The 19,086-nt window shown below is 37.8% G+C and overlaps 1 protein-coding gene across 1 annotated transcript in view; it reads left to right on the top strand.

Annotated features, from left to right (window-relative positions):
* The window catches only part of LOC111153588 (ATP/GTP binding protein 1), a 153,673-nt gene that overhangs the window by 77,217 nt on the left and 57,370 nt on the right, over window positions 1–19,086 (top strand). Inside the window, exon 14 of the mRNA XM_022512715.1 lies at window positions 9,744–10,459. Within this exon, the coding sequence (XP_022368423.1) occupies window positions 9,744–10,459 (716 nt within the window). The remainder of the gene's footprint in view (window positions 1–9,743; window positions 10,460–19,086) is intronic.

Here is a 19,086-nt window from a genome sequence, read left to right as displayed (position 1 = left end):
AGCCTACTGTTGACTGAAATCCTTACCAATAGTATAAGCAGTTGATGAACACATTTTGTATGCTGTGTATATTATATATTGTGTATATATATATGTGTGTATATATATATATGTGGAAGGAATTTGGGGAAGGGATTGATTATTATGTGAAGAAGTCACCTACTTTCTTCTCTCTGTGTGTATAAGAACTATGTAACATGAATAAAAATGGTAAGAGTTTTGATGTGAGAGTAAAGAAAAATAATTTCTGTAATGGGTGTCAAGGCTGGGATTTTGATTCTCATTCTTTCGCAAGCCACTTCTTCTTTCTTGTAAGTTGTGATGGTGAGTTCTTGTAGGTCTGCCTGTTAACGCATCACCTACAACAGGCTACCCTTGATGTTTTCCTTCTCAGCACCTAACAGCTGGCCAGCTTGTCCTTTAGTTTGGTTGCTGAAGAGAGCAGGTTCCTACTTTTGGTCTGACTTGGCCAAGGTCAGATGGTAAAGACAGGCTAGTCAGAGTATAAGTGCTCTGAAAAGTCTCCCCAAGTGAGTCACTTCTTTTTATTATGTTTAAGCAAAAGAAGCTGCATCAAGTATTTCAGATAACATGTATTTATTCCTGTGTCTCTCGACTTTGCCATAAAGTTTAATGTAGAACAGCTGCATTTCTGTAGCATACGTTACGGGGAATAGCACATTGTCTTTTATTTACATAACTGGAAAATCATTTCTGAAGTAGTTGTGTTGGCACTGGACTACCTTTCTTATTTTTCAGTTTCAGAGGAATGCATTGTTCAAACACGTTGGTCTCTATTATTTGAAGTGTGTGTTGGAACTATATCTAAGCAGCAGTTAAATTATTTAAGTGAAATATTTTTGAGAATTGAAAATATTGGTTGGTTCCAGATAAGTATTTGAAAGGATTTTTTCAGCCATCATATTATCAAATACTGGCAGATCATGACATATTAAACATTAAATGAAATTAAGTTCATTTATAACTTTTTCCATTTGGATTTGCATGTCATTTTCAGTATCCACCATTGGAGCTTAAAATTACTTGATGTGTTTTCTGTACACCATCCACTTTTGTTTCCAGATGTGTTAAGGCGGTTACTCAGTGGCCGCACATGGATGGAGGCACATTGAATACATTTGAAGGCAAAATATAGAATTGTTAAAGTAATTATCAACAGACTTTTTGAAGGACCTTACCATGCTTTTAAAACTGTGATTATTTATTCATACTGACGGTTACAGTTTTATTTGCTTTTGTTTCTTAATAGCAGAATATTGGGAGTGTCAAAATTCTGAATTTTCACAGCTCTTTTTTCATATGTCTTTGGTAGCATGATGACAGTTACCATGTGGATTTTTGTTTTTCTTTTTTTCCTCTTTTTAATTCGGTTTTAAATTTTTATTTAAGATATGTATGGACAGAGTTTAAAGAGTTACATAATTTTACAGTATAATCAGGAAAAACTGGGTCCCCTTCCTACTTGCTGTTTCCTAGAATCACTTTTAGCATGTGTTTGAAGTTGAAATCCCCATGCAGCTAAATGGTAGGCTTACAGTGCCATCTCTTGATTTTCCTGCTTTTGGTCACTGCCCCCCCCCTTTTTCCCCCAGTTTTTAAGATAGGCATCCAGTAATTATCAGTCTTCTTTTCCAGGATGTATATTTTCAAGTTATAAATTTCTCTCCAGTTACTGGTTTAGCTACATCACACATATTTTGATATTTAGTATGTTCATTATCTTTGTTTTGAAACTTTATTTTCATTATGAATTTTTCTTTGATTCATTAGTCATATCAAAGTAAGCTTTTTAAATTCCAATTTTGCATTTATCTTTCTGTTGACTTCTAGCATTTGTAGCAGGATAAGAGGGCAGTCTACTTTTTTTTTTAAGATTTTGTTTATTTGAGAGAGAGAGTTGGGGGGAGAGAGAGGAAAAGAGAGTACATGCAGAGGGAAAGGGAGAAGCAGACTCCCCACTGAGCAGAGAGCCCGATGTGGGGCTTGATCCCAGGACCTTGGGATCATGGCCTAACCAACTGAGCCACCCAGGTGCCCCAAGAGGACATTCTTTATAATTAGAATCTTTTGAAATTTTTGAGGCTTATTTTATGGCATTGAATTTGGTCAGCTTTTGTTACTATTTTTGTGTCCTTGGAAAGAACTCTTCTGGAACTGTCAGGTGCAGTGGTATGTTTTCCCATTGGGATAAGATTGGTCATCATGTTGAGAAGATTTTTTCTGTCCTGGATTTTTATTCCAGTCCTATCAATTACTGTGAAAAATGTGTTAAAAATTGCTCACTGTGATTGCAGTTGTGTCTCCTTCTTTTTGTAGGTCAGTTTTTGTTATGTATTTTTGAGATTATTTATTTATTGCATATAAATGTGAATTGATTTCTGTTCCTCCTGGAATGAACTTTTTTTTTAAAAGATTATTTTAGAGAGAGAGTGAGAGAGAAGAGTGAGCGAGTAAGCGAGAAGGTTGGGGGTGGGGGAGAGGGAGAGAGAGAATCCCAAGTAGACTCCCTGCTGAGCGTAGAGTCCAACGCAGGGCTCTGTCCCAGGACTCTAAGATGATGACCTGAGCTAAAACCAACAGTCGGACATTTAACCATCTGAGTCACCCATGCATCCCTGAAATGATATTTTAATAGTTACGAAGTTGCTGATGCTGTAAAGTTGCTCATCTCTAAGAATTTAAGCCAAAAAATGTTCAATAAAATATTAATGTAGCTAAGTTAACTTTGGTGACTTGCCTGGTGTTTTTATTTTTATTTTATTTTACTTTTGAGAGAGGGAGAGCGTGTGCGTCAGGGGGGAGGGGCAGAGGCCGAGGGAGAGAATCTTTTTTTTTTTTTTTTTTAAGATTTTGTTTATTTGACAGACAGAGATCACAAGTAGGCAGAGAGGCAGACAGAGAGGAAGGGAAGCAGGCTCCCTGCTGAACAGAGAGCCCGATATGGGGCTCGATCCCAGGACCCTGGAATCATGACCCGAGGCGAAGGCAGAGGCTTTAACCCACTGAGCCACCTAGGCGCCCCCGAGGGAGAGAATCTTGAGCAGGCTTGATAGTCCAGTGCAAGCTCCATCCCACAACTTTGAAGTCACAACCTGAACTGAAGTCAGAAGTCTGTTGCTCAGCCTACCAGGCCACTCAGGTGCCCCTTGCCTGGTATCTTTTAAAATCTTTTTACTTTCAGCTTTTTGATATCCTTAGATGTATATCTTTTTAGACAGTATATAGTTGGATTTAAAAAAATCAAGTCTGAGTCTTTGCCATTTAACTGGAGCATTTAGTTCATTTACATAGAATTATTACTGTATTTGGATTTATCTTTATGAGATCTTATTTTGTGTTTCCATTTGTCTCATCTCTGTTATCTTTGTCTTTTTTTTTAGCCTTCATTTCGATTGACTCTTTTTTTGTTTCACTTTTTAGCCCTTATCCTTTTGAAAGCTGTACGGTCTTGTCATTTTTTAAATCAACTTTGTTGATGTATAATTTACATACAATAAACTATATTCCTTTGAAGTGTAAGTTTGAATATTGACATATATACAGAAATTCTAGCTACTCTTGGTGTTGTAACATACATTTTTACTATTCTGATGTTAATTGGAGCCTTTCTTCTTTTAACGATAAAATGAAACTTGGAATACTTTAAGTATAATCACCTCCCAAACCAATGTACATACTTTTAATTTATGTTTTAACGCTAGCTTAAAAAGAAAAAATCTATACGATGGTACTGCTTTGTGTTTTACATTCAGTGTTATGATTTACAGACATTTTTACTACTTTTTGTTTTTTACTTCTTGTTTCTCAGACCTTCAGTCTGACTTACTTTCTTCTGCTGGAATTATGTCTTTTAGTGTCTCTCTCTTTTGGTTTGAAAGTGTCTTTACTTTGTAATCATTCTTGAAAGTTAGTTTCTCTGGCTAATTTCTAAAAATCAGCTTTAATGAAATATAATTTACATGCAGTAAATTATTCATCTTTAAGTTCAGTGAGTTTTGACAAATTCGTACACCTATGCAGCTACCAACCCAGCCAAGATACAGAATTATTCCTGTCACTCCAAGTGTGTCCCTGGGCCCCTGTGTCTGTGTGGTTAGTCTCCCCACCTCCTGCCCAAGTAACTACTGATCTGCTCTCTGTTACTGTAGGTTAACTTTGCCTGTTCTAGGACTTCTCATAACCAGGATCCTATGTGAATGTACTCTTGTGTTAGGCCTCTGTGCTTGTCTTAGGGTTTTGAGGTTCACTGATGTTGTATGTATCAGTGGCTCTTTCCTGATTGCTGAGTGGTATTTCATTGTATGGACGTACCATAATTTCTTCATCTGTTCACTTGATGAACACTGGAATGGTTGCAGTTTGGGGCTACTGTGAATGAGATTGATACCAGAATCTGTGTAAAAAGCTTTTTTTGTGGAGATTTGCCTTCATTTCTCTTGGGTGAATAACTATGAGTGAAATTGTTGGGTAGTATGTATGGGAATTGTATGTTTTCACTTTATAACACATTGTTTGTGGTGACTTTTGGGATAATTTCTTTAGTTTCCTGCTCCACAGTTTCCCAGTAGTGTTGACTAAGGGTGGGTATTCTTTTTTAAATCTTGTTTGGAATTCACTGTCTTTTGGAATCTGAGTTGTTTTCTCTTAGGGGTTGGAAAAACCCATCTCTTCTCCAGAAAGTGCCTTTTTCTCTTTCCTTCTCTCTTCTTTTGGCATTACTAGTTGGATGTAGACCTTTTTACTCTCTTCTGTTTCTTTTAACTCTTTTTCATGTTTTCCCATTTTTTCTCTGTGCTGCATTCAACTGAATTCATTCAAACAGTCTGCCAGTTCTGTAATTTTATTTTTGGCTCTATCTGATTGGTCATTATAAACATCCATTGGGCATTCAAACTTGTTTTATTTTTTGGTGTTGAAGGTTTAAAAAAGATCTGTTTTGTCACTCTTAAACTTCTTGTTTCTTGTCTTTTATTTCTTTTGAACATATTACATATAGCCATTTAGTTAGTCTTAAAGTTTTAGTGTCTGAAATTCTTGTAGGTCTTTTTCTACATCTGTTTGTTTTAGTTTGTTCTCTTCTACTTGCTTAATTTTCCATTTAGTTGTTGTTGTTTTTTCCTCCCTACGAGCTGACTTTCTTTATAATTCTGTTTTCTTTATAATTCTGTTTGTGGAGCTTATGTGGAAACACCAGACATTTTTGTTGTTATTTCCTTTGACAAGCACTTGTATAGTTTACATTCCTCCTTGAGGGTTTTTGGAATACTCAAGTAATGTGAGTTCAGGCTTCAGTTTGTGTGGTGTGTGATGTTAGGCTTTTGGTACCAATTTATGAGTAGTCATTTTTTTTTTTTTTTATACTCTTAGTGCTAAGGTTTGAGACTATTGGTTTTTTTCACTATTTCTTTTGTGGTGGGACTATTTCTAGGGGATTTATAGCAAAGGTTTCGTTCTTTATGGGGTTTCATCTTTATGGGAGGAGGACCTTTTGGTAGACTTCCCATCTTATGCAGGTTCTGGGATAGTCTCCTATGCTTTATACTCTGAGATAGAAAAACCTAAACCCCAGGTCACCTGGTTTAGCAAATGTTTTCCAAGTGAAAGTTATTTTGGGATCCCATCTTCATTACGATTTCCTCTTTGTTTTTGCTGTCTTATTCATTTGTTGTACTTAAAATATTTTAATGTCTTACCCAGCAATTATAAGAGTTTCTGAGGGGTGATACCTAACTCACCATGTTTCCTACAACAGGATTTTTTTTTTGTTTTTTAAGAATTACAGGGTCACATTTTAATTCCTGAATTTTACAGTTCAGCATTAATAATCACCACATGTGTACAAATGGTATAAGATAAGCGCAGTGGTGTTTTTGATACAAAATAAGCATCTGTTTTATTAAAAAACTATTTTTCATATCTACACGGCAACCCATCTTTTCTTTTTTTCTTTTTTTTTTAATAAATATTTTTATTTATTTATTTGACAGAAGTAGGCAGAGAGGCAGGCAGAAAGAGAGAGGAGGAAGCAGGCTCCCCACTGAGCAGAGAGCCCGATGCGGGGCTCGATCCCAGGACCCTGGGATCATGACCGGAGCCGAAGGCAGAGGCTTTAACCCACTGAGCCACCCAGGTGCCCCCAGCCAATCTTTTCTGAACAATCTTTTCTAACTATAAAATTTTCCAGAATAGGGGCTCTCTCAGGAAAAATGGACTCATAACACATATTACGAGGGTGATCTGAAGATTGTAGCTAGAATTACTATTTTTACTTTTTTACCCTAATGCATTAAATTGTACTTTGGGGGATATTGTTCTCAATTCAGCATGATCTCAGATCATAGATGAGCAGATTAACATCAAAATATTTACAGTTAACTTGCTGTTCAAAAAATCAAACCTCTTAACTGTTTGCCTTAACTTACTATTTTAAATTCATTTATGTACATGGAATGTGCTTACACTCTTTAAAAAAGGCAGCTTTCATATTATACTCTTGTTTGTTTATGGGAAAACTTCCTCTGCTGCATACCGACTTTGATACTGAAGTAACTTCTTGAATCAAAATGGTATCTAGATATTAGATGCCACTTAATTCAGCACTATTCTGAATGCCAGTCTTCATAAATCAACAGTTTTTTCCCCTTCAACAGCTGTAATGCACAGCCACCTACCTACTACCTCCTTTGTGCCTCCACTGTCTCCTTGGATTAGACGTGGTAGAGGGGCTGAGAGTGAATCATCTTTGAGTCACTGGTTTTTATACAGTGGGTATTTAAGGAATGAATCACAAAGGAAAAGTTTCGTAATTTTCATGACATAATGTGTCTTAAAAAGTTAAAGAAAATTAAAAGAAGTGCAAATACAGAAAAATATTTGCAAAAAATGGGTTAGAGGATTAGTTTATGTGTGTGTGTATGTCTGTATTTTTTTAATGGAGGAATTTATACAACAAAATAAGAAAAACCCTATATTTCAGGAACAAATAAGTTATCTATGAAGAATTAAACCAGTTAACAGATGAATAGACAATTTTTGCTTTTCTCATAAGGAAATTAAAATTTAAATGACAGATGATACCTCTTAACTGCCACTTTTGAAGAAGTGTTTTAGAACTATAGTAGCTAATGTTGGCAAGGAAGAGGAGCAGTTGGAATAGATAACCTCACACAGAGTGAGAATAAGCATTAAGATATGTATTATTGGAGAGTATTTGGACAATTTGTATTAAATATAAAAATTTATTGTAGTATCTGTCCCTGTAATTCCATGTCTGTGCTTAGGAAATCATGCTAAAGAAAGAAAAATTTTATGCAAAAGGATGTTCATTACAGAATTCTTTATAATAATAAAATTTTGGAAATGGCTTACATATGCTTTACGTGTTTAAATCCTTCTCTGTTGTATAAAGGATTTAATGCCCAACTGTGGAATAAAGGTTAAGTCAATTGAGGTATATTTCTTTTATAGAGTCTTATATAGACAAAAAAATATTTATATAAATCTAAAAGGAAAGAAGGTTACTTGACCTGTCAGCAGCATCCTTTTTTTAAGCTTGGCTTTCAGGACATTTTTCTTTCCTGGTATTTGTCTTTCCAGACTGGCTTTTCCTTCTCTGTCTCCTTTTTGGTTTTATCTTTATCTCCTCAACCTCTGTAGATTGATTTTAGTGCCCCGGTGTTCAGTCTTTTTTCTTCTCTTTAGTTCTTTCCGATGATGATTTTCCAGTCTCATTGTTCAGAATAATATCTGTATGGTAATGACTCCCAAGTATTTGTCTTCTGGATGGATATTTCTTCTCCATTCTAGACTCATATGTCTAATTGCCTACTTTAATAGCTCCCATTTAACCTCTCAGAGCTAAACTAAAGCTTTTCATTTATTCAGGCAAGCACTTTGGTGCCATATGTGACACCTCTCTGTACCTTCTGTCCTGCATCTGGTCTTTTGCAGTGTCATGGCATTTCTGGCTCACGGTGCATTTGGAATCCAACCCCTTCTCACCAACTTGCCTAGACTCTTAATTGGTCCTCAGTCCTTGGACATTAGAACAGTGGTTCTCAACTGGGTTTGTCTCCAGGGGGTGTTTGACAATATCTGGGGACATTTTTGGTGATCACAAATGGGTGGGGATGCTACGGGCATCTAGGGTGGACAGAGGAGAGAAGCCGGGGATGCTGCCAAACATCCTATAACGTGCAAGATGGTGCTGCCTATCTTGCTACACCTGACCCCTGAAATACAGAACCAAAACCCAACAAAAAAGAAACACACACACACACACACACACACACACAATTTCGAATTTTTACTTAAACTCTAGTTTAAACATTTAAACGTAAGTCTAGTTAACATTTAGGGTAAAATTGGTTTCATGCATGGAATTTAGTGATTCATGACTTAGGGATAACAACACCCAGTGCTCATCCCAAGTGCCCTCTTTAATGCCCGCCTCCCTCCAGTAAACCTCAGTTTGTTCTCTATGGTTAAGAGCCTCTTATGGTTTGTTTCCCTCTCTCTAAAAATGAATTATCTAGATCAAATGTCTCAACCACTTTGGTTATGAAACCCTGTACTCTAGGTAGTTAAGAAACTCTGTGCTTACACAGGTTCTATTTTCTTTTGTGTGTGTTTTTTGTTTTCCTAAATATAAGTCATCTCATGGCATTCCTCTTCCCCAAACTGTCCATTGGCTCCCAGTGTAGCCTGCAAAGCCCTACAGTATCTGGTCCTCTTTTACATCTTGGATTTCATCTTGCTCATTCTGTGCCAGCCATCCTAACTCCCTTGGTGGTCTCTGTGTACATCAGGCATTCTTCTACTCTGGCTCCTGAGCATGGCAGCCCTTTCTGCCTTTGCTTTTATGTTATCTTCTCAGTGAGGCTTCACAAATCCATGGGATTTCAAATTGTAGCCCATCTTCCCTCCCCTTGGCACTCCCAGTCCACAGTACCAGTACCCCATTCTCCCCTCTTTAATACTTTAGCCTACTCACCTTCCATAAAATACATTTTTGTCATTTTTAAAGAAAGATTTATTTATTTTAGAAAAGGAAGAGAGAGGGTGCACATAGGGGTGGGTGCAGAGGAAGAGGGAGAGGATCCTCAAGCAGACTCCCTGTCACGCCCAGAGCCTCATGGGGTGGGGGACTTCATCTCAGGACCCTGAGATCTTGACCTGAGCTGAAATCAAGAGTGGATTCTTAACCGACTCAGCTACCCAGGAGTGCCTGTGTCATGTTTATTACTTGATGTGTTGATAGTCCTCTCCCTTCCTTCCACAGAAGGAAGCTGCAAGAGGGAAGAGGTTTTTGTTTCTCTTTTTGTTTTTAAGCTGATGGTATTTAAGTGCCTGAAACATTGCTTGGCACAAAACAGACACTCTAATTGTTGAGTTAATGAATAACAATTCAGTTGTGTTTTCTTTAATAGGAGCCTGGATGCTTTTAATGTCTTTGTGCTTTTGTAAAATTTCCCATATTTCTCTTATATGTAGGCATTATTTTTATAATAGGAAAAGTAAAATAAGTGTAATGAATTTTGTGGCTAAATATTTTGTGTTTTCTTAGTGAAATTAAAACGTACTCTTTTATCCATCTTCCTGATTTTCAAAATGTTAGGTTTCTGAAGCAAGCATATACAAGGATATAGTCTTAGTTTTGTTAATACATTTTAATATTTACAGGTAAAAGATTGAACGTATTTTTTTTTTTTTAATTTTCAAAGGACTATGATTTAATCTCCAAAGAACCAAAGCCTTTTGTATTTGAGGGAAAAGTACGTGGTCCTATTGTTGTTCCTACGGCGGGAGAAGAAGCATCTGGGAATCCAGGCAACTTAAAAAAAGGAGTTGTCAGGAATGCGAATGTGTCTCCTAAAGGAGAGGAAGGTGATAAGAAACCTACCTGTATGGATGTGGCAAAAGAAGATATTAAGAATAATGACAGAACATCACAACAGCAGCTAGGTGATCAAAACAGAACTATTACATCCACCCAGGGCGTAAACAATGATATTGTGAAGGCCTTGGACCGAATTACGTTGCAGAGTATCCCTTCCCAGACAGCCCCAGGTTTTACTGCAGGAGCCAAGAAGGACTACAACCTCCCTCTTACCGTCCTCACGTGCACTAAAGCTTGTCCACACATGGCCACTTGTGGAAGTGTTCTTTTTGAGGGAAGAACAGTTCAGCTAGGGAAACTGTGTTGTACTGGAGTTGAAACTGAGGATGATGAAGATACAGAGTCTGTTTCATCAGTGGAACAAGCGTCAGTGGACGTCTCTGACGGACCCACACTCCACGACTCAGATCTCTATATTGAGATTGTGAAAAATACAAAGTCTGTCCCAGAATATTCAGAAGTGGCTTATCCTGATTATTTTGGTCACATTCCGCCTCCATTCAAAGAGCCTATTTTAGAAAGACCTTATGGTGTACAAAGGTGAGTTTCAGGTTTCTTCTTTCTCTTAAACAAGCCTGTTGACAAAAATATGGGTACTTAGGAAGAAAAGTATTCTGAATTAAAGTTATTGTCATTTTTTTATCCTGCTTTGGAAATTTGCTCTTATTTGTCCTTATGGGTTAACTTTATTTTCTAAGCTCATTACTTATTCAGATGGAGCCAGCATAATAAACCTGACCATTTGGACAATTTAGAAATTTTTATTTAGATGGCATCTGAATATATAGATTATTTACTAATCTTTGAATAAATATTAGTAGTAATATATTAATTTAGTATTTTATTATAATTTGAACTTGATTTAGATATACGATTTAAAAATAGAAATGTGGACAAGTATTACTTTGTTGCAAAAATTGAAATCGGAAATAGTATGAAAATTTGGGTCTTATAAAAACAGTAACTAAAGTTATTAAATCTTGCCAATTAATTTCATAAATTACAAATAGTATTAACTATTACTATCTAGTAATACTTGGCCTATAAGTACATTTGTGGTGCAACTTGACTATTTTCAGTGATTATGTTTAGGGTTTTGTGATGATGGTTTACTAGTGCCTAATCTCTGTGCTCTTGTTATGAGTATAGCACATAATGATACAGAAGACACTGCTGTGGGCATTTGATTTTCCTTGGACTATACGCTTTTTTAAAACAACAGTTGTATCTTCTTAAGTTTTTAATATTTAATGTATTATATAAATTAATCATTTTTACTTAGCAACTTAGTGTATGTTTAATGCTCCCATTTGGCTCCTTGACCTACAGGTATGGAATCACATACGACGTAGTATCAGAACTGGGAAAGTTGTGTACAAGTGGGCGTGGCTCTGGCATCCACTGGATGCATCACACACACACACACACACACACACACACACACTGCACTGTCCAGAGGCACCTGGCCTCTTAGAGTGCCAGAATGGCCTTCAAAAGGCCGGTGAAGCTCCCAATTAGGAGGAAATACTGTGTAGTAATGGCTTGCCATCTTTCAAAATGAAGTATATGTACCAAATTAGAAACTTCCACGTGGTTCTGTATTCCCAAAAGAAAGAATGCGTAAGTCTCATACCAGGAGGACCAGGAGGTGAGGACAGGAAGTAGTCCTACCTACCTGTGGCTCGCAGTGTTCCACTAGGGGACTTGGCACTTTCTGTCCCTGTACCTCCGAGCTCTGCAGGGTTAGTAGTCTTGGTTCCCAGAGAGAATGTTGTCTTTCCATGGGGGATATAATGAGGGTACAACTTCCCTACAAGCTGCCAAGGGTGTCTTTAGACTCTTGTGTCTAGGACCAGGAGGCAGAAATAGGCTCTACCATCTGGACCCAGATCAGCTAAAGGAGGTAAGATTGCTTGTACACCATGGCAGCAGGTTGACTATGTGTGGAGCTCAAGTGATCCACTTGTTTTAAGCATGAGTGGGCATGTCACAGCCCCCCAGAATGAGAAGAGATGATTGCCAGGGGCTCAATTAAGTTTGGGTCACTTAATCCAAGACTTGCAGGTGGAGCTGAGGGGGAGGGGGATTTAGATTGATGCTGGAGGATTGAGATGAGGCATTGCAGCCTTGGGGAGATTGCTGTGTTGGGAACAAAGTTCATCCTGGTCACATTTCTCTTCTCAGGTTCTCCTTAGGAGATGCCCACAGGAAATGTGGGGGAACTGCATGGGAACTGCATTTGTTCCTTCAAGTGACAATAATTTGAGACTGGAGGAACAAATGCATGTAGCAAGCATACTTGAACCAGTTGGTTTGACTTGGTAAGCGTGATGAGTCAGTGGGGTGTGTCCTGGCAGGACAGGGCACTCTGAAAATCAAGTCAGAGTGTTCGGATTCTAGACTTGGCTCTCCCACTGATTCTGTGTGTGTATGTTTGAGTGAAATAACTCAATTTCTCTAGATATCAATTTTATTTTCAAACAATGAATTGATGCCCATTACTAACCCGTATTAAAGGAGAAAATAATAGTGTGTCATATGTAGTACAGCAAAGTATTATTTTATAAACTTTTGTTTATAAACTTTTGTTTTGGGGCATGTGTGTATGTGCATGTGCACACTCATAAGCAGTCATTTTTTTTTTTTTTTTAAAGATTTATTTGTTTTAGAGAGCGAGTGTGCCCAGGGGATGGGGCAGAGGGGGAGAGAGAGAGAGTGAGAATCTCAAGCAGGCTCCCCACTGAGTGGGAAGCCTGATGTGAGGCTTGATCCCATGACCCTGAGATCATGACCTGAGCCAAAATCAAGAGTTGGGCACTTAACTGACTGAAGTACCCAGACGACCCATTAGGACAGTGATTTTTTTTTTTTTTTTTTGAAAGATCTTATTTATTTATTGGAGCAAGAGAGGCAGAGATAGGGCAGGATCAGGGAAGAGAGGGAGAAGAAAGCTACCTGCTGGGCAGGGAGCCTGATGTGGGACTTGATCCCAGGACTCTGGGATCATGACCAGAGCCAAAGGCTGTCGCTTAACCAACTGAGCCACCCAGGCACCCAGTACAGTGATTTTTAAAATGTATTTCTAGTAGGTGATGATCAGAAAACTTTGTCATTCACCTCGAAAACACATATGCAAACTATGGCCTGTTGTGTCAAATACAGCTCACTACTGCCTGTTTATGTTTAACCCATAAGCTAAGAGTGGTTTTACATGTTTAAATGGTTCAAAAAAATTTAAAACAAAACATTTTGTGACACATGAAAATTATATGACATTCATATTTATGTTTATAAGTAAAGATTTTTGGGGGCACAGCCATTCCTGTTTGTTTATGTATGATCTGTAACTGTTTTGGTGCCACTATGGTAGAGTTGAATGGTTGTTGTAGAGACTGTGTAGCTTGCAAAGCCTAAAATATTATTTTTTTCTTAAAGGAAAAGTTTGCTTGACCCCAGTAGGGGTCTGAAGGCTTCCTGGTTCTGTATATGTGATAAAATATCCAATACAGGCCAGATAGTAAGATTTCTTATTACCCAGAAATGCTCGGTTTTTGAAATACTGCATTGAGGATGTTGTTTCTAGTTTGCTTATCTTATTTGCCTAGTCTTCTGCAACTTAGGTTTTGAGCAAATGATAAACGTTTTATAAACTATTTGCCAACTTTTAGCCCAGCCCCTGTTCAAATGCAATAAAATTATAAATGAATAATGTCAAAATTAATAAGGATTTCTTGTTTGATCATTTTCAGAAAAAGGAAGCATTAGACTTCTTAAAATTAGTCAGTGAAAATATTTTTGTTATTTTGAATTTCTACTTTCCGAATATCACTGATCTTTTTTTTTTTTTTAAGATTTTATTTATTTATTTGACAGACAGTGATCACAAGTAGGCAGAGAGGCAAGCAGAGAGAGGGAGAGAGGAGGAAGCAGGCTCCCCGCTGAGCAGAGAGTCCGATGCGGGACTTGATCCCAGGACACTGGGATCATGACCTGAGCCAACCTGAGGCAGAGGTTTTAACCCACTGAGCCACCCAGGCGCCCCATCACTGATCTTTTAAGCATTAATATTTTTGAAAATAATGCAGCAAATGAATAAAACTTCATTAAAAATTTCTTCACCTCATATGGAAGGGGAAAAACCTATTATAAGCTTTGTATTTCATTGTAGATTGTACTTTAACCCTTGAAATTTTTTTTTACTGTAATCACATACTGATAATTACTTGAATCCATATTTTTTATTTAAGTTGGCTTACAAATTAAAGTGTAACTTACCTCTTGTGTTTTAAAGTGTGCATAGCTTTTTGGGGTGCATTTTTCCTGTTTTTCATATTCTGTAAAATAGAGCATGAGAAAGCATAGAAAGAAGAAAGGTCACTTTGCCCCATTCACCAGAGGTGGTAACTTCTAGCATTTGATTTTACTTTCCATTATTTTTCTGTGTGTTTTAAGATTGTCTAACTGTATTTTATAATAGGATATAATTTGTATTGCCTTGTTTTAAAAAGCATTTAAGACATTGTACCAACATACTTTTATCAAAATAAAATGAAATATACGACAAAGAAATACGGTGACTCTTAATCACAGAAGTATATCAACTTCTCTCAAAATAAAAGAAATGCAAATTGAAAAGTACTGAGATACCATGTCCTACATAAAAATTGCCAAAATCTAGACATTTGATAGCTCATTCTATTAATGAGGCTGTGGAGGAACAGGCTCCCTTATACATTGATAATGGGATTTCAGATTGATAGTACCTCTTGTGGAGGGCAGTCTTACAGGGTCTGTCAAGATGAACAATACATATTTCCTTTGACACGTTAATCCCACATCTGGGAATTTATAATTTGTAAATTATATTATATATATATATATATGTATAATTTACACATACGTGAAATGGTGTTCAAAGTTTTTTGTTGCAGCATTGTTCCCATGCCAGATTAGTTTAATACATTATGGTGTATCTTTTCTGTGAATACTATGTAGTGATTAAAAAATAGAAAGATCTCTAGGCACTGATGGAAGGAGCTATAAGATGCTTACGGAGGGAAAGTAATAATAGTAGTTAACTGGATGGAGGGAGGATTTGGCTCCATTTCAATTTATTACCTGTTCAGAAATTTAAAATTAAAAAGTAGGTGAGGGTCGCCTGGGTGGCTCAGTGGGTTAAAACCTCTGCTTTTGGCTCAGGTCATGATCTCAAAGTCCTGGGATCGAGCCCTGCATTGGGCTCTCTGCTCAGCAGGGAGCCTGCTTCCCCCTCTCTCTCTGCCTGCCTCTCTGCCTATTTGTGATCTGTCAAATAAATAAATAAGTAAATAAAATCTTTAAAAAAATAATAAATAAAAAGTAGGTGAAAGAATTGTGGGAAAGGCAAAAATAAGGAAAGCAAAACCCTGAATTTCTTTATATTAAGTCTAGAATGGCTCAGGGGAAACGTAAGTACTTCTGGAACAGACATAATAGCAGAACTCTTAGTAGGAGCAACAGCAGCAGGTAACTTTTATTGAGTGTTTTTTATGGGCCAGACAGAGAACTAAGTAATCAGCACTTTTTATTCCGTGTATATGTGTATTTAAAGTAAGGTGTATCACTTGGTTCTGTGAGGAACTTGCTATTCTTCCTCTTACTTTATACAGGACTGTGCTGAAGCTAGGGTTTTTGAGCAATTTATCCAAAATTACACTGTTAGTAAGTGGCAGAGCCAAGAGTCAAACTCTGGTCTAGGTCATGAGTCTGTCCTGTCCATCCTTTAGATAGAGTGATCATGTATATGTGGTTGTGGTTAAACCATACTCTATATAAAGATTATCTTCTGTGGATCCTCAGGGAGTACCTGTGTGATGAACAACATTTCCCATAACACCCTTAGAGTAAATATAGCATCGAGATGTATTAAATTCTTTCTTGTAATGCTGCTCTGTAGTGGTTAAAACCTAACTAACACAAGACAGTGTTGCTGGTGGCCACATATCGCATGACCTTCTGAGTATTTTCTGTTCAGACTGCCCTGCAGGAATTATCTTCCGGGCGAAGCCTTTGATACTGAATATCAGTAGGTTTGAGGTTACAGTCCCCGAGGGTACCTGGAAAATTTTTATTGTTTGTTTTGGCTGGAGATCTGTATATTTTAATAAGCAGGTAAGGTAAAGGAAGGATTGATAATTTATGAAAGTTGTGTTGCTTCACACAAATCCATATTTGACTAAAGGACTGGTTTCCCTCTTTATTAATGAGGGCTGATGGCAGGGGAGATATTTCCCTCAAATGTAATTTTACATGGGCCACTATGTCCCCTAAAATACAATGTCAGAGGTTGAAAACCAGTGGCCCATTGGCTATATTAACTTGCCCATGATTTTGGCTTCACTTGCAAACCGGTTTTTGTTTGTTGTTTTGTTTTGGCTTGCTGATTGCTTACATTTAAGATTAGGGAGATTCCCCATAGAAATCTAAGTTTCTGATGTTTCTTGAGAAATTGGTATGATAGCCTTAACCTATGGTTCATACCTGGTAGTTTTATTTTTTATTTTTTATTTTTTTTAAGATTTTATTTATTTATTTGTCAGAGAGAGAGGGAGAGAGTGCGAGCACAGGCAGACAGAATGGCAGGCAGAGGCAGAGGGAGAAGCAGGCTCCCTGACGAGCAAGGAGCCCGATGTGGGACTCGATCCCAGGACGCCAGGATCATGACCTGAGCCGAAGGCAGCCGCTCAACCAACTGAGCCACCCAGGTGTCCCAATACCTGGTAGTTTTAGATAGAAGCTGTGCTCTGCAGTTCTCCACACTGGTCACTGGGTCAGCTCACATAGTTAGAGCTGCCTGCTACATGGCTGTCAGTGCTGTTCTGACACACTCTCTCTCTCTCTCTCTCTTTTTTTTTAAGATTTTATTTATTTTTTTTGACAGAGAAACAGAGATCACAAGTAGGCAGAGAGGCAGACAGAGGGACAGGGGGATGCAGGCCCTCCTGCCGAGCAGAGAGCTGGATGCGGGGCTGGATCCTAGGGCCCTGATGCGATGACCCAAGCCGAAGGCAGAGGCTTAACCCACTGAGCCAACCAGGCACTCCTGACCCTCTCTTACATTAAGGAACTTTGCTATAGAACTGAGCAGTTGTATCAGCCTGTTAATAACATTTTCCTTAAAACAAAACAAAACAAAACTCGGACTTTTGTAGGTACTATTTTTTGCACATTTGTAGTATGTATCAAGTTTATTTACTAAATTATTCTGACGAGTGGATGTATTTAGTCTTTCACACATACTTGAATACTCTTTTTTTTTATATGGCATATCTGAATATATGTGAGTGCCATCTCTTATCAAAGATCTGGGCGATATAAATTTTGGACTTGTTTGTTATTGTAATTAATAGCTTTTTTTTTTTAAGATTTACTTATTTATTTATTTGACAGACAGAGATCACAAGTAGGCAGAGAGGCAGGCAGAGAGAGGGGGGACTGAGCAGAGACCCCGATGCGGGGCTCAATCGCAGGACCCTGGGATCATGACCTGAGCTGTAGGTAGAGGCTTAACCCACTGAGCCACCCAGGCGCCCCTGTAGTTAATAGCTTTTTAAAAGGTTTAGGAAGAATTTGGCATTTGAAAGTGATGATATTGAGCCTAACTCAAGGATTTATATCATAATCCTTTGATACTCATTTTTTTTTGGTAGACTGCTTATCAGTGATGAACTATTTTTTGTAGAATAAACCTAAAAATAAATTTAGAGTTGTACATTCTTAATTTTTCCTGTATTATATTTATCTCACCTTTTAATGTTTTCCTGATAATTTTGAGTTCATCAGAGTAGATTCTTAGCTTATTCTGAAATTATACTGTGATATGATTAGATATATTTATAAATTATATGAGAGTTAATACTCCATAATCACAAAGAAGTATCTTTGTACAGGAGACAATTTCACATCTACCTGAAGTTCTTTAGTGGATTCTTAACATTTTATTATAACCATTTTAGTGAATTTTCCCACTCCGCTCTATTAGTAAATCAAGAGACCACAGTTCTAGTCTGCATTACCAGTCTTTTTATTGTTTAAAGTTATTTATTTATTTGTCAGAGAGAGAGAGAGAGAGAGCACGCATGCACATGCAGGGGGACAGCAGGCAGAGAGAGAAGCAGGCATAGGGAGAAGCAGACTCCCCACTGAGCAAGGAGCCCCGCTCCAGACTTGATCCCAGGACTCTGGGATCATGACCTGAGCCGTAGGCAGATGCTTAACTGATGGAGCCACCTAGGCGTTCCTGCATTACCAATGTTTAGCTGAAACAGACAAACTTAAAATTTAAATCATTTCATATAATTGGCTTCCTCTTTAAGAATAAGTGCTAATATGACAAGTGACACTGTGACTGTTACCACCAACAGACATCTTCCCACCAGGACCCTTGTGGCCAGTCTACCTGGAGTTCCAGGCATCTGGTTTTATGGTCAACATTTATTCTGGTTTGGTTACAGTTTGGTGCCACTTTCAGTGATTGGTATATTCCTTGGCTTAATTAATGACAGGGAGAATTGTGAGGTCTGTGTGTGGCTCACTCTTCTAGGACAGTGGCAGGGATTTTAGGAATTTTTCAGTTAGCTGGTGTCCATTTTGTTGGACTGAAATAGGGGGAGATCAGGCCTAGAGAATCCTGGAGTTTGAGGGTCCACACTTGCTTCCTGACACAAGTGTTCCCCTCCCCTCCACATTTCCTCTCCAGCCACAGAAGAGAGCACAGATTCTGTGGAATGTGTAAAACTGTTTGCCATTTATGTTTTAGCTGAATTCCAGTAAGGGTGGGTTTAAAAAATCTCCTTTGTACATAATTTCTGGCTTCTTAGATCTTTACTGCTGTTATTATGTATGTAAAATTATTTGCTTAAGGACTAGAGTGTAGCTTCATATTATTTCTATGTAGAAAGTTGTCATAAACATTCAAGTTCTTTTTTTTTTATTAATTTTTTTTTAAACATATATTTTTATCCCCAGGGGTACAGGTCTGTGAATCGCCAGGTTTACACATTTCACAGCACTCACCATAGTACATACCCTCCCCAATGTCCATAACCCCCCCCTCCCAAGCCCCCTCCCCCCATCAACCCTCAGTTTGTTTTGTGAGATTAAGAGTCACTTATGGTTTGTCTCCCTCC

Source organism: Enhydra lutris, unplaced genomic scaffold (assembly GCF_002288905.1).
Source record: "Enhydra lutris kenyoni isolate GAN:26980312 unplaced genomic scaffold, ASM228890v2 scaffoldscaffold33, whole genome shotgun sequence".
Taxonomy (NCBI): domain Eukaryota; kingdom Metazoa; phylum Chordata; class Mammalia; order Carnivora; family Mustelidae; genus Enhydra; species Enhydra lutris.
The sequence above is the reverse complement of the archived record's forward strand: the minus strand, read 5'-3'. Positions and strand labels throughout refer to the sequence as shown.